The sequence below is a fragment of the Polypterus senegalus genome, chromosome 7, assembly GCF_016835505.1.
Source record: "Polypterus senegalus isolate Bchr_013 chromosome 7, ASM1683550v1, whole genome shotgun sequence".
Classification (NCBI taxonomy): domain Eukaryota; kingdom Metazoa; phylum Chordata; class Cladistia; order Polypteriformes; family Polypteridae; genus Polypterus; species Polypterus senegalus.
The window spans coordinates 163,470,931-163,487,546 of NC_053160.1; the positions used below are offsets into that span (position 1 = coordinate 163,470,931).

At 39.7% G+C, this 16,616-nt stretch overlaps 1 protein-coding gene across 2 annotated transcripts in view; it reads right to left on the reverse strand.

The window, feature by feature from the left end:
* cdc42se2 (CDC42 small effector 2) overlaps nucleotides 1-16,616 on the reverse strand; it is a 97,385-nt gene that overhangs the window by 42,168 nt on the left and 38,601 nt on the right. For both annotated transcript variants that reach the window (XM_039759478.1, XM_039759479.1), the window contains one exon: nucleotides 5,634-5,832. In XM_039759478.1, coding sequence (XP_039615412.1) covers nucleotides 5,634-5,687 — 54 coding nt within the window. In that variant the 5' untranslated portion in view covers nucleotides 5,688-5,832. The remainder of the gene's footprint in view (nucleotides 1-5,633; nucleotides 5,833-16,616) is intronic.

Here is a 16,616-nt window from a genome sequence, read left to right on the forward strand (position 1 = left end):
GCAGCATTCCCTGAGCAGGTATGTCTAATAAAAATCATTACTTTTTCAGATGAGTGCAGCATGGCATCTAACAACTGGTATCAAGGATGTACCTAACATTCATTGCATACAGCAACATTGAAAGCAATACTGCAACAAAATACAAAAACACATACTTTTTTAGGACACTGATTAGTATTCTAAGGTTTTACAAACCTGCTATGCTGTTGGAAAAAGAAGCTGAAATCTAAGGGGCAATAGAGTGACATAAGCATTCTTCACAATTAAGGGTGTGAACTGGGCAAAGGAGCCATATAGATATAAGAAAGCTGAAATATTTAGTCTAAGTCCCAGAGCTCTTTGTTGTCTGGAAAGGCCCTGCCACTCTACTCTGAAATTACACAGTCGCATTAAGCGTGCGCTGAAACTTGGCAGTGGCCCAGTTACTACAATCGTGCTGTAAAGACTCCAAATGACAGGATTCCACAGAGCCATGGCACTTGACTTGCAACATTTTGACCTTATACGGACAATCAAAACCCATGCAACAAGACGCCCTACATTTTCCAAATGCTTCTGCAGGGCAAAATTACAATTATAAAAATACAGCAAAGCAAATCAGCAAATGCCCAACTCTGACAGATTCTTCTTCCCTGAGGGTTTTTTTTTTTATTTTAATTTACCAGTTATGCTTCCAAAGCACAAGGTCATGGGTTCTAAGTCCTCTATGTCTGCAACTATACACTGCAATGATAAGAATGTGCTGAGCAGCACCTGGAGAATGGTTTATTAAGGGATTCTTCTTACAATGCACTCCTTAAAAATGCAAGATTTACTAACAACACAGTAGGCAATGCCTTTTAAGGATTTCAAACACACAAAAATAACATTCCACTTTGGTGAAAAACTTACTTGGGTGTACGCCGGAGCTGAGCTACTCTCTCTTGTCCTAAGTCACACATCAAAAACGTGTTTCCCAAGAAGCAGAACTGGTATGTAGCATCTGCTGGCAGGGTCCACACACTAATATCATTCCAATATCTTAAAACATTCAATAATATTTTTCCTTGTATCACAAAAATGTTACAATATAATGAAAAACTGCCATAGGGAGTAGTGTGTCACAGTTGTTACATCCATTGTCTCACAGCTCCAAGTACCAGAATGGTCACTATTTGTGTCAATTTTGCACATTGTCTCTGTGTCAGCCTGGACCTCCATGGGGTACTCCAGTTCCCTCCTTTATCCCAAACACACATGTGTTGTCAAAGAAAGACTGGTTGTGTGGAGAAATGTGTACTAACCAATTGGCTGGCACTACACAAGGCTTTCAGAATAGACCATAACAGACAATTCACAAATTCAACCATTGTTGTGTATGTGGTGTATTGTCAAGGCTTTGGACTTCAATCCCTGAGGTTGTGGGTTCAAATCCCACTAATGACGCTGTGTGCCCCTGAACAACTGACTTGACCTAAAGAAACGTAACCACCTGTATCATAAATGCTTTAAGTCGCCTTGGATAAATGAGTCAGCCAAATAAGTAAATGTAAATGTACAAATTATCTTGTATTGCTTTACACTTTGATTGAATGCACATAAAAATAATTTAAACAAATGTTAAAAATTATTTCTACGCCTAATAGGAAAGAAAGTTAAAAAGACAAAGCTTCAGCTTTATAGCCTTCAACATGCATGTATAAAAAAATGGTAATGGGTTACTTTCTGAAAATAAAACCTGTATTGACTTTCCATAGATAATACAATGCAAGTTTAACACACCTAAAATTCACCTAAGATTAAGTAAACTCCAAATCTGCACACTGGGTTCGTAAAGCTGATGTAATATTACACATCATCTTGTCAGTGGGGATGCGAAATCTGACAACTGCAGTTGCTGATCTTGTCAATTTAAACAACTAAAAATGGCAAGGTATGTCAAATTATACAACTTCAGGAAGGATTTCTAGCACAGTGTCACATTTCTAAAGTATTGTGAGCTCACCCCGTCTGCCTGACAGAGCTGATGTTTATGAAAAGGTTTTACAGGTAAGTTCAGCCACAGTCTCAACGTTTTTTTCCCTATTTTTCCATTCAATCATGGCACACAAAATACCAGCCATCAGAAAGATAAGGTATGTTCAGTTGGTGTGAACCAAAACAGCTGCATTCCTTATTCTTTGTAACTGTATTATATGCATTGGACTTCCAGTTGAGCACTCATTGGTTGTTGCCTTTCATGCACAAAGAGACTACCCCTACGACTTAAGACATAATCAAATTGCAGACTACTCAGACAGAGTCACTGGGAATGTCACACTACACAACTGTCCCAGCTCGCTAAGATTATTTAAATAAAGTGCATAATTGAAAATCACTGGAAATGTCATGTAATGTGACATAGTATTAACCTTACATTCAAATCCTTGAAATTAGGCTTTCCTTCAAATTTCTGAGCCAGCCCCTTCTCCCAAGCCATTCTCTCTCACTCAGTTTTCTAATACTTTTATCTGCGCCTTATGTTCATTTCTTTCTGTGTTTCAGATTCCTCCCAAGTGCTACCACATTGATAATTTAAAAAAAAAGTTCTTGTGTAAACTAGCTGCAGAAACCAAACACTTGCTGAATGAAGACAAGAGGACTTCTTGGTGCAGTAGCTTGCCAAGAAGCAATGCTATGTGGAAATTTCATGATACTGCTTTAAGATTAGGTATGTTGACCCCATTCCTGGATTGAGATGGCATGCTACAGTATTAAAGATTGCCAAATCAGAAAAATTCTCTCTGCGTATTCTGCAACCTCTCAGTGCTTTATTTACACACTTAGGAATGTATTACCAGTGATCTCAGCAGAAGAAAATCACCTCTGCTAAACTTGTTTTATAGAAACACAAAGGAGAGAGCAAAAAGAGCAAGCAGATTTAAGTAAGCATTTTTAATTGGTCATTCAATTTCTATGAATGTTTGTTGCATTGAAATTAAACTTTGTTATATATCCTGGGATGCAAATTTATTTGAAACAGAATAAATTCTACTGCATTGGACTACAGAAAGAAAACATTTGATTCAGATAAAGACCATTTTTACACTATGATATTACCCAGATTTGAGACTAACAATCAGTATTGGTCTAGTCTGAATCAATTTTTTTATTGCAAATGCAACAAATAAAGCTAAACTGAAAAGATTGTGTAAACTTAGCCAAAACAAGAATTATGCCTGAGGAATTTTGGATGCTATCCCTAAGGGTGGCAGGACTAATCCCTCTGAATCTTCCTCATCAAACCCATTCTTTAACATCTTTTAAGAATCCTTTGACGTGCAGCCACTTAACTGAGCAAAAATATTTCTTTTCCCATTTGCATGGTTCACAATTGCTGCCTACTTTCAGAATCTGATGGGCTACAGGTAGTATAATTTCTTTCTACATACTATACTTTTTTTTTTTTTGGAACTCTCAGTATTACAATGTTGTTATACTTTACATTTTTTGCAACAGTCAAAAATACAGTTAGATATGATGCTATCATCGTTTCATACAAGTCTATGCTATACCCACATCAAAGCCATCTTCTTATATAATACGCTACTGTGGCTGTCCGGAATTTTAAATCAACTGTAGCTCGCAAACCATTTGAACTATTGACCTGAAATTTGGTACATATATACTACATGACCTGTTTCGGAGTGATCATTTTTATTACTCATTTTATTATAGAATCAACTCTCAGCAGTGGGCAGCAGAGCAACCATGTGGCGCATGTGTAAGGATGCCGTTCTCATCCCTACCACCTTCACGGTCACTTACCCTACCTCTTCATATCTTAAATCATTCTTGGGGCAGATTGAAGACTTAAGTGCCAGCTTAAGTGAAAAATTAAAGAAAACGCATTAAGTAATTGTAACACAAAAACTAACAATCAGTTTTAATATGAAACAATGCCGACGGAAGAAGAAAAGAAGCGGGCCGCTAGGGTGGAGAAAAGAAGAGCTACTCAGGAACAGCAAGCACATCAAACTCTGAGCAAACAAATGCTAAACGTACAGAGAAAGAGGATGAAAACTATAAGTCAAGTGCATTCACTGCACGTTACTTTAACATGGCCTTTTTATAACTTCATTTTAATCGTAATTTAACTTAATCCTGATACTCTGTATGTTCAATTCATCATAACAACTATTTATGGTGGCTCTAAAATCGGTACTGACCCCTACTCTCTTTTCTGTTTCTTTTTCCGGTTTCTTTGTGGTGGTGGCCTGTGCCACCTCCACCTACTCAAAGCTTCATGATGCTCCAACAATGATGGACGGATTAAAAGGAAGAAGTCTACGTGACCATCATCATCATCAAGCCCTTCCGTGAGAATCCTAAATCCAAAGAGGACTGTTTCATTTATGTTAGGTAGAATGCCCAGAGGGGACTGGGCGGTCTCATGGTCTGGAATCCCTACAGATTTTATTTTTTCTCCAGCCGTCTGGAGTTTTTTTTGTTTTTTCTGTCCCCCCTGGCCATTGAACCCTACTCTTATTCGATGTTAATGTTGATTTATTTTTTATAATTATGTCTTTCATTTTTCTATTCTCTAATATGTAAAGCACTTTGAGCTACTGTTTGTATGAAAATGTGCTATATAAATAAATGTTGTTGTTGTTGTTGTACTGGTATGTTATAATAGATGAAATGTTAATTTTATTTCTGCAAATATTAACAAAGTACTCCAAACTTGTTACATCGAAAAGCAAGTTTAAGTCCACCAATTCCAGCAGGTTAAATTTCTAAGAAAATCAGACGATAATGACATAAACAAAATGCAGGGAGACCAGCACATCAAAGTGCTGTTTATTCTACTAACAATGACATATTGAGGCATAAAACAGTGAAATGCCTCCTAAACATATCCTTCTAAGAGACATGCTGAGCACATAAAATGCTCTATGAGGAGCCATATGAACAGTAAGCTGCTTTCTAAAAGGCATTCAGATCAAGTGGGAAAGATGACACTACTCTCTGAAATGAAGGACAGACACTTCCTCTCAGTCTTGGCCAGCTTGTTACCAACAAAGAAATCCTTATATGCAGTAGACAGCTTATATGAACAAGGGAAACCCTCAGTCCTCAAGACTGCCTTCAGTTCAAAGACCCCCCAATGTGCAGAAGTATGCAATGACCATTATTCTTAAAGTCAATTTGTTTTTTTCATATCGGAAACTAAGGGAGCCTACTATTGTTACAAAAAATGTACCAACCCACCTTACAACCATCCTGTAGCATTTAAGGATAAGTACAGTACGTCCATTCAGCACAAGTGGCCTAGTGATTAAGTTGTGTGAGTACAAGGTTAACTCTTCTGACTAATCATTTGTATGACCCTACATTAGCAACTTAACCAACAAATCCTTCTACTATAGAAATGTAGGTAATCACCTTTGAAGTAATACATGCAAATACTGTATAAGCTGCATTCTTCTTTGGGGCTTTGATGTGGAAAGGTCCACTAAAAATTCTTCCCTCTAATCTCTGAAAATCCACAGATCATCATGTATGAAAGAAAAGGAGCAAACTCAAAACATTCGGCTGATGTATTAAAATTATCCTTAGTGGCCACTTAGGAGATCCAGACAAAGAAGGAGTGCCCCATGGCCTTGTTGACTTACCGGTTGCGGCTGCTCTGCAATGCAACAGTTGAAGCACAACCAGAATTCACTCATTGTTAACAGTTCCAGGTTATTTAAATGTTGTAATGCACACAAAAGTGAATACTTTAAAGTTCCTGAAGAAGCTGCCCACTCTGCTTAGAGTCAGAAACAATGAAGGCTGGAAAAGGGAGTCCTTAGTGTGAGTGAAGCCAGCAACCTGCATGAGAGGGGGAAACAAACAAAAAAAAATTTACAGTTACAAAGAGAGAAACAGTTGGCCGACACAACTGTTATCTTCAAACTTTTAACTTTTATCACCAGCCATTGTTAAAATTATTTGCATTCACAGGAGATTTCAGCTTATGAGAAACATCTCATCTTATATGACTAAACACAACATCCTGTTAATTACTCTACATCCCTTGTAACCCTTTAAGTGGATTGTGGCGTCTCCATCTGGTAGGACAAAACTACACCAACGCACTCCAAAAGATCAAGATGGTGAGTTATATGCTCTATCTGAGAACCTTACTTTTTCCGTAGGGCATGTCTATAGAAGAGCTGTACTTGGGCATAGCCTCTATCAGAGCTCTCTTTTGAGCACTGGACTATGGTAATTCGTTTCTGGCAGGTACCGGCAGGACATCCAGACATTGTCATCAGATTTCTAACTGACAGAATACAGCAGTGTGTCACATTTACAACTCTCCACTATATTTACAAGCAACCTGTCTCCTCATATCCATGTATTCACATCCAGTTACAAATTGCATCAGATTCAAAAGCCTAAAAGTTTTAAAATCAAGATCCATGTATCTCCTAATCTATTGTTACTGCACATGTTACACTTTAACATGAATAGTTGTACAGTTGATCTTTGCTGGATGTCTGATGGTGCGGTTTGTCTGCATTGGCATGAATCATCATGAATAGAATGTATTTACTAGTTTTCAAAACCAAATGAAAACCTGTCTCTGCAAACAATGAAATCTGACATCATGACACTTCTAAAGAGGCTTTCAGCACCATAATCTACTCTAGCACTAATTGTGACAATAAAACACAGGAGAGTTTACTGCTACCCCCTGCCAAGTCACTGGCTTGCATTAGCATAGTAAGTGTGTCAAAATACTAAAGATTTAGTGCCTGTCTGGTTGGTATACCTTACAAGTATCCACATTTGCTTATTAGCTTAAGACGGATCTAGAAAAAAGCCTCAACTAAATAAATAAAATAACATTGACTTTTGTTGATTTTCTTCTTATTATTTTGACCACTCCCGTTAGGGGTCACCACAGCGAATCATCTTTTTACATTTCCTCCTGTCCTCTACATCTTGCTCTGTCACACCCACCACCTGCATGTCCTCTCACCACATCCATAAACTTCCTCTTAAGCCTTCCTCTTTTCCTATCCCCTGGCAACTCCATCCTTAGCATTCGTTTCCCAATATACCCAGCATCTCTCCTCTGCACCTGTCCAAACCAACGCAATCTCGCTCTCTGACTTTGTCTCCAAACCGTTTAACTTGAGCTGACCCTCTAATGTACTCATTTCCAAAGCTATCCATCTTCGTCACACCCAAATCTTAACATCTTTAAATCCGCCACCTCCAGCTCGGTCTCCTATTTTTAGCTCAGTGCCACCGTCTCAAACCCAAATAACAGAGCTGGTCTCACTATTGTCCTGTAGACTTTCCCTTTCACTCTTTCTGATACCCATCTGTCACAAATCACTCCTGAGACTCTTCTCCACCCATTCCATTCTGCCTGCACTCTCTTCTTCACCTCTCTTCCACAATCCCCATTACTCTGTACTGTTGATCCACGGTATTTATACTCATCCACCTTCGCCAACTCTACTCTCTGAACTACTCACTACTCTCTAACCTCCCTCTCATACACACACATGTATTCAGTCTTGCTGATCTTTACTCCTCTCCTCTCTAGAACATATCTCCACTTCTCCAGTGTCTCCTCAACCTGCTCCCCACTTGGGGACTCCTGTCTGATCTTGTCTGTTGATAAGGGGATGCAAAGGCAAATTCTAAAGTTGTCGCAGGCCCGCTGAGGAGTATCATATCTCCACCATGTCCTGGATCTGCCTTGGCGAATTCTAAAATTGTCGCAGGCCGGCTGAGGAGTATCATATCTCCACCATGTACTGGATCTGCCTTGGGTCTCTTCCATGTGGATTGTGCCTAGAAGTTTCCCAGAATGGTCTATGTTAATTACTCTGGATTCTGAGAGGTGGTGGATTAATTACTAGGTCTTTTGGGATTGCGGAGCTCCATGATGGTGTGACTGAAAGGCTTGTGTTCCAGGCAGTGTTACTTTTGGCAAAATGGTCACATGATTTTAGTCGGCAAGGACCTGGCAGCCAGTTGACCTATATAGGTTGGTCAGACATATCCTGAAGAACCAATGTGAAGCCACTATGTGTGGTCCCCACCCACATTGGGCAAGTCAAGTGTGATGTCAATCCATTGATAGAAATGTGAATTACAGATACAGACCTACAACACCATGACAAAATAAATCAAATAAATATAGGTGTAATATTGGCACATGCCATTCATCTGAACCGACAGGGAAAATAACGCAGAAAAGCCATTTCAATGTTCTCTTGCCTCCCCTGGGGTTGTCAGAATGGGGCGATGCATTAGGAAAAGTTCCCTTGCTTCTGTATTCAAGGCACTTAATCACGATATTATGATAATTTGACAGTACAAATTGCCTGGCAGACTCACGTTTAATTTACTCATGTGGGGAATTGACACAAAACTAGGCCAGATTATGACCACTTTATCAGGAAGCTGTGCTCTCTGTCAAATTCCCTTAGCTCCTGAGCTCTTCCGTAAAGCCCAACAAAGCACAACACTACCCAATAAAGCACCCAAGACAAACCATTTGCCCACCACAGGCAGTATTTGTGTTACAGCTGTGAAAATGACACCCCTAGAGAAGCTTAAATACGTGGGAGACTCGTAATCGCAGGTTTGCAAGCTCACGCTAGCAATTACTGCCATTTGCAATTATGGCTTAATTAGAAGTCATTTCTAATCCTCCTTTGTGCTACAGTCCTTACCTCCCTCTTACTGCTGTTTGTGAAAACTCACAAAAGTCAACTGAAGACTTTGCTATCGGCTGAAGTCTCTAGTTAACAACAGCTGAGAAGAGCTTGATGTGGGCTATCAGAAGAATACAAGGACAAGGACTAGATTAACTGGTGTTGAAGATGCTTCGGGATAAAAAAATAGACAACAAAGGCATTCAAAGATGTGCTGGAAAAAGACATGCAAAGGAACTTGTTACAGATAAATGTAATCTTTAATCCTTAATTTGTCAATAACTGCTGCTGAATGCTTGCTTCAATCTCATAGCTAAACAAGCAGTCAGATACACAATGTCTACAGCACACTTGCTTCGTTTCAGTTTCAGCTTTTCTTTGCACCAATCAGGGGTCCAATTTCATTTATGTTTATCTTCCCCAATATTTACCAATTATAACCTTCAGCAAGTATAAATATATAAATAGTAATGCAATGTACCAATGCAATATGTACTTCAAGAAAAAAAGTATGAATGACAGCTACAAACTGAAATATTCTGTATTCAAATAATAAGCAACATCACGCTACCACTACATCTGAATAAGGCCGACAAGAAACCCAGAGCTGCCACCCATCCCTATATTGATGTCAAAGGGGCATGCCACCCTCCTGAGGTCCACAGTGATTTTTTCCATTGAGAGAGGATAACCAAGTCAGATTATAAAGCACCTCTCCTTCGACATAGGCATAACTTGCACTCAAACCAGACACTGGACCATGGTGATTAGCAAGCACAAAAACAAATAATTTCATTATTTATTGCAATTCTGCTTTCTTGCCAATCAAATGAAAGGCTAGTTGATCATAACAGGGTACACACCATTGACTATTAGTCATATAGCACAAGATGTACCGTTAGCCTTCTCTCAGGCTGCTTCATTGTCTTTTTATTTGTTTTCGTTTGAGTCTGAGTATCATCTGGAAACATCATTTGGAATTCCCAGTCACCTTCCCCTTCCACTCACCAAAACAATGGAATTTTTTAATTTCCCTTCAAGGAGGTGCTTGTATGAATGGGATGGTAAATTGTAATATGCATTGTATTTCTAATTTATAATTGTCAACATTTCTTTTCATCATTTTATAAATAATTTAACCTTGTATTTGTACTCTTTATTGCAAACAGGCACATTTTACTTATTTGGGATTATAAATGCGTCAAGGGGGATGGTCATATCATACGATTGTACTGGGCTACTTTCCAAAATGTTCCAACATTTGTGCTAGATTTAAAAGTAATGTAGCCCAGGTGAAAAAACAGTTTTGAATTAAAAAGTTTGTTTAGATTATTTACTTGCACTATATACTAGAGGAGCACATGACCTTGTCTTGCTGGTAGCTGCACAATATTTAAAATGTGTACTTGGCTACCCCATTAGACGGGCAATCTGTGCGAATGGGGTGCCGCATAGTGAGTGGTGTGGGATTTTGGGGTTGGTGGAAGGAGGGGAGAAAGTTTTGAGAAGGAAAGTGAAGGTGAGAATGAAGTAAAGGAGAAAGAACATGGATAGAGTAAAAGGGAGTGAAAGAAAGAAAAATTGTCCAAGACTAAAATAAACCAGGTCAACCAAGTCAGAAAAGTGGCATGTCCAAAAAGCAAGGTGTCACATTATTAATGGTGTGTTAAGGGCATCCATATTATATTTCTCGGCAAGTATACACACTGTGCCAGAAACAAATGAAAGCCTAATGTTAATGGAACGTTAAGTGTATAGTTTTCTTAGTGAGTGAACTTACCTGATATTCTGCAACATCAGACTGAGCATTTGCTGTTAAGTAATCTGTGTCAGATTGGTCAGAGACAGGCATCCTTGAAGTCTGGGGCTGTGTGCGGAGGATATAGGGTTCTGTTTAACAGGAGCTGAATAACACATCCAAATGAGTTGTGAGCAACCCAAGAGGCATTCAGCATTGTTCTTTTTATTGTTTGCTTGTGATATACTAGCAAAGGGGCAAGTTGCTATTTTTTTTGATGGGAACACCACGTTCTCAAGTCATGACAAAGGGCTGCAACACTGGTAAAAGCCATTTTGTGTAAAAGTGTATGCAGATGCTGGGAGTTCACATGTGTTTATATAGCCAGGGTTTGTTATATTGATGTGTGTGCAAATATGTTTCTAAATTTACACACACACACACACTAAATATATATGTATAAAAATTAAACATATATATACATTTTATATATATAAATTTTATATATAGATATATAACTAGGTGGCTCCGCCTCTGCTTGTTTTGCTCGCCTAAAGAGACTTATTTTCATGGGAATTGTTACATATGCATTATTTTCACTTTTACTTTAAAAACTTTTGTAAAAACAATATTTGTCCTTTATTTCCGGCCCCAGGCGTGGTTTCTCGCCAGACGTATAATGCTGCTCGCATTGTGAAGAGGTGGGCGGCTGAACGCACGCTAAGGATATGCCGTCGGATCATCTGCTGTCTTTCCTCTGCTGGCGAGCTGCCTGTTCTGTTTGTCACATGTCGTTGTTTAAGAGCTGGGAGCACATGATACTTGTCTGGCAAAAGCAATCCAAAAACTGCTAGGTTAGATGTCTGTGGACTTGTTTTAAATGATGGCTCACTGCCTTGTCTCGCGTGACATTGTACAAACAATAATTGTCCTTTATTTCCGGCCCCGGGCGTGGCTAAATCTCTTTCTTACAGGACATATAATGCTGCTCGCGTTGTGAAGGGGGAGGGAAGATGCTGTCGCTCTGCCCGATCATTTTAAAGCCTGTATAGCCGCTGTCCCTTTTGCCACTTCGTGTCTCTGCTGCTCGCGTTGTGATCGCTTCTCCATGATCATAAATATACACCTGACCAAATTGTGTTTTCTTTGAAATTAAACATATCGTTGTTTTAACTGTTGTGGGACCACACATTCTCATAGCGTATGGTCCACTATTGTGTAAATCTATGTTTTGTGCATTGAATGATGCGAATGCGAAAATACTTTGTTTTCTGCTCTTTGCCTTTTATTTCTGACCTTGCTTTGTCCTGCTTTTTTTTTCCAATTACCCCTGGTCCTGATGATTAATTTCCTTTTGTTTGCGCTAATGCGATCTTTTAGTCGTCTGCGTTTCATTTATAACGTATTGTCCTTTATATGTATTATATGCACTGAGACCACTGTATCCGTGTGTGCTGCGTGCCTTTACACTGCTGATTTTTTTTGCTGGCCGTGCTCTGATATTGCTTGTAAGTAGGGCGTGTCTTGCAAGAATCTCATGTTCTATATCCCCGTGAGACGCTCCGTGGCCATTCTCTTTTGTCTTGCAGGTCTTTTATTTGTCTTCCGTGATCTTAACGTGAAGATCATGCATAGTCTCCTAGTCATTCCCTCCCACAGTATTTTTTATTTATAATAGAGAGAAATATATATCTATCTATCCATCCATCCATCCATCCTCTTCCGCTTATCCGAGATTGGGTTGCGGGGGCAGCCGCTTGAGCAGAGAGGCCCAGACTTCCCTCTCCTCGGCCACTTCTACTAGCTCTTCCGAGGATATCCCGAGGCGTTCCCAGCCAGCCGAGAGACATAGTGCCTCCAGCGTGTCCTGGGTCTTCCCCGGGGCCTCCTCCCAGTTAGACGTGCCCGGAACACTCCACAAGGGAGGCGTCCAGGAGGCATCCTGATCAGATGCCCGAGCTACCTCATCTGACTCCTCTCGATGCGGAGGAGCAGCGGCTCTACTCTGAGCCCCTCCCGGATGACTGAGCTTCTCACCCTATCTTTAAGGGAAAGCCCAGACACCCTGCAGAGGAAACTCATTTCAGCCGCTTGCATTCGCAATCTCGTTCTTTCGGTCACTACCCATAGCTCATGACCATATGTGAGGGTAGGTACATAGATCGACTGGTAAATTGAGAGCGTTGCCTTACGGCTCAGCTCCTTTTTCACCACGACAGACCGATGCAGAGACAACATCACTGCGGACGCCGCACTGATCTGCCTGTCGATCTCACGCTCCATTCTTCCCTCACTCATGAACAAGAGCCCGGGATACTTTGAGATACTCCTCAACTTGGGGCAGGATGCCGTCCAGGGTTCCATAATTGTCTGGGCGCTCCCTGGCGGTGGCCACGGGCCCCAACAGGGATGAGCTTCCAAGCTCTGACCCGGTGGCCCCCATGCAGACCAGGAAGGCTGCCCTCTTGTGGCCCAGGGGAGGTATTGTCCCTCTCCCAGTCCTTTCAGGCAACCCAGCTGGGTAGGATCCCTAGCCGTCTGCCACTATATATATATATATATATACAGTGGAGGAAATAATTATTTGACCCCTCACTGATTTTGTAAGTTTGTCCAATGACAAAGAAATGAAAAGTCTCAGAACAGTATCATTTCAATGGTAGGTTTATTTCAACAGTGGCAGATTGCACATCAAAAGGAAAATCGAAAAAATAACTTTAAATAAAAGATAGAAATTGATTTGCATTTCATTGAGGGAAATAAGTTTTGAACCCCTACCAACCATTAAGAGTTCTGGCTCCCACAGAGTGGTTAGACACTTCTACTCAATTAGTCACCCTCATTAAGGACACCTGTCTTAACTAGTCACCTGTATAAAAGACACCTGTCCACAGAATCAATCAATCAAGCAGACTCCACACTCTACAACATGGGAAAGACCAAAGAGCTGTCCAAGGATGTCAGAGACAAAATTGTAGACCTGCACAAGGCTGGAATGGGCTACAAAACCATTAGCAAGAAGCTGGGAGAGAAGGTGACAACTGTTGGTGCGATTGTTCGAAAATGGAAGGAGCACAAAATGACCATCAATCGACCTCGCTCTGGGGCTCCACGCAAGATCTCACCTCGTGGGGTGTCAATGGTTCTGAGAAAGGTGAAAAAGAATCCTAGAACTACATGGGAGGAGTTAGTTAATGACCTCAAATTAGCAGGGACCACAGTCACCAAGAAAACCATTGGAAACACATTACACCGCAATGGATTAAAATCCTGAAGGGCTCGCAAGGTCCCCTGCTCAAGAAGGCACATGTGCAGGCCCGTCTGAAGTTTGCCAATGAACACCTGAATGATTCAGAGAGTGACTGGGAGAAGGTGCTGTGGTCTGATGAGACCAAAATAGAGCTCTTTGGCATTAACTCAACTCGCTGTGTTTGGAGGAAGAAAATGCTGCCTATGACCCCCAAAACACCGTCCCCACCGTCAAGCATGGGGGTGGAAACATTTTGCTTTGGGGGTGTTTTTCTGCTAAGGGCACAGGACAACTTAATCGCATTAACGGAAAATGGACGGAGCCATGTATCGAAATCCTGAGCGACAATCTCCTTCCCTCTGCCAGGAAACTGAAAATGGGTCGTGGATGGGTGTTCCAGCACGACAATGACCCAAAACATACAGCAAAGGCAACAAAGGAGTGGCTCAAGAAGAAGCACATTAAGGTCATGGAGTGGCCTAGTCAGTCTCGGACCTTAATCCAATAGAAAACCTATGGAGGGAGCTCAAGCTCAGAGTAGCACAGAGACAGCCTCAAACCTTAGGGATTTAGAGATGATCTGCAAAGAGGAGTGGACCAACATTCCTCCTAAAATGTGCAAACTTGGTCATCAATTACAAAAACGTTTGACCTCTGTGCTTGCAAACAAGGGTTTTTCCACTAAGTATTAAGTCTTTTTTGTTAGAGGGTTCAAAACTTATTTCCCTCAATGAAATGCAAATCAATTTCTATCTTTTATTTAAAGTTATTTTTCGATTTTCCTTTTGATGTGCAATCTGCCACTGTTGAAATAAACCTACCATTGAAATGATACTGTTCTGAGACTTTTCATTTCTTTGTCATTGGACAAACTTACAAAATCAGTGAGGGGTCAAATAATTATTTCCTCCACTGTATATACACACATATATATATATATACACACACACACACACACACACATACATGCACACCCACACATATATGTGTGTGAAAATATATTTATCGTTGATTATGTATTAATTAAAACTGAATATTTTGTGGAGCTCATGAACAGTAAATATCTTTAAATGACTTTAATTGGCTCAAAGTTTGGTTTGAGAGCATTATCTCATAGTGGACAACTGCTCTAAAGAGTGCTGCACTGCTAAGTCGTGTCACACAACCAGGACAGCTTTTAGGTGTTGTGCAGGGTTTTAAAGTGTCATGGTGAAGTGTGGCACTCCTGGCAGCCCAAATGAACTGACTTCAGAGATCACAATAACAGATCTTTTGTCTTTGAGTTTGTTCTTAATACATTTTGCGGAGTCTACACTTTACTTATAAGGAAACTAGAGGAGCTATTCAAATAAAAAAATATAATCACGATTAATCAAACAATTAAAACTTTCATTCAAAATTAACTGCACATTAATATCAACTTAACATATTTCCTTCAAGCACAATAATATTTTTTTATAAAGCAGAAATAACTTGTGAATAATTTCTAAAAAAAAAAAAAAAATTTAACAATCACTTGCCTATGCATAATAAATTATTTCAGTTTATTGATGTAACAGAAACAACACCCAACACCATTTCTGGGGGTTGCTATTATATTTGGGAAAGCCAAAGCATATGGTTTGGACTGCTGTGTTGCAATAAAACACTGCACTAACAATTGCACAAAAAATTACACAATTAGGCTTTTTGTACAGAAAAGAATTGACTGGGAAAAAAACATCTAAATAGGTGTCTGATCTGGTAATTTTTTTTAGATGTTTTAAACTGCACGCTGTCAAAGAATGTATAATTTATGAATTATAAAATAAGTCTAACTATCTTAGCCTTCTGCCCAGATGGATGAAAATATTAGCATGATCAATTTGCACTGATTATTGCCTAGTTTTATCAGTTCCAGTATAATACAGGCTAAAGTAGTTAAAATATAGGCTACAGTAGCTGACATACAATTAAACAACAACGACATACCATGTCTGATTTTGGGGAAGTGTGAGTGACTCATACAAAATCAAGCAATTCCACTGTGTGTCATCTGCACTTTAGCTGCTTGGACATAGGTAGCATTTGCAATGTGCTGTTTCGGGTCAGATATTCCTCCTCGGCCAACTGAAAAAGTTCCACAGCAAGCGTTTTCATCACCAGGGACAGGACTGACCCACTGACATTCTGCCTGGTACTCACACCTATAGGATGGTCCAGATTTAATTATGCAATTTTCATTACGCTCTAACTAATTAAGTTTATTACATAGAAAATCACCTAAAAAATCCCGGACCATCAAGAAGTGTGCGAACTGACAAAATGAAGAATCATCTTTGCACCAAACTGGAATTGTCCCCGCATAAATCAAAGTCATCCAGATGATCTGGATCTGCATAATTAGATCTGGACCTCCCTATATATCTTAACAACCTCTCATGTTTCAAGGGTGAACTTGCATTAGTTGACATCACTGCGTGTAATATCTTGTTCTGGATGTTCCACTACACTGTCCAATGTGACTATGTTTAATATGCTCAATATGTTTACATAGAACAATGGCAAGAATGGCACTGGCGTGCAATCTGACTCAGTGCACATTGCTTGTCCATCTGCAAAGTCAGTGCAACATGAAAATGAAACTCATTCAATCTGCTCCTATAAATGGTTTGATTTTAACTGTCCTGATTTTATTCTCTGCACTTTAAAGAACTAGTGTATGGATAAAACCATGTGTACAAAATGACATTTCTTACTGGATCAATACGGTATACTGTATTTTATGTTAGAAGACTATTTATCAAGAAGCAAAACAGAAAATGATCGAGTGCTATTAATAGACTTGGTTTCATTTGGCACTGTTTCATTAAGTGTGAAGTGTGGTCAAACTGACCAAATTAAATTTACGCATTTAGGGGTTGCATTACAAAGTTTAATTGCAGAAATATTTTATGCATTAATT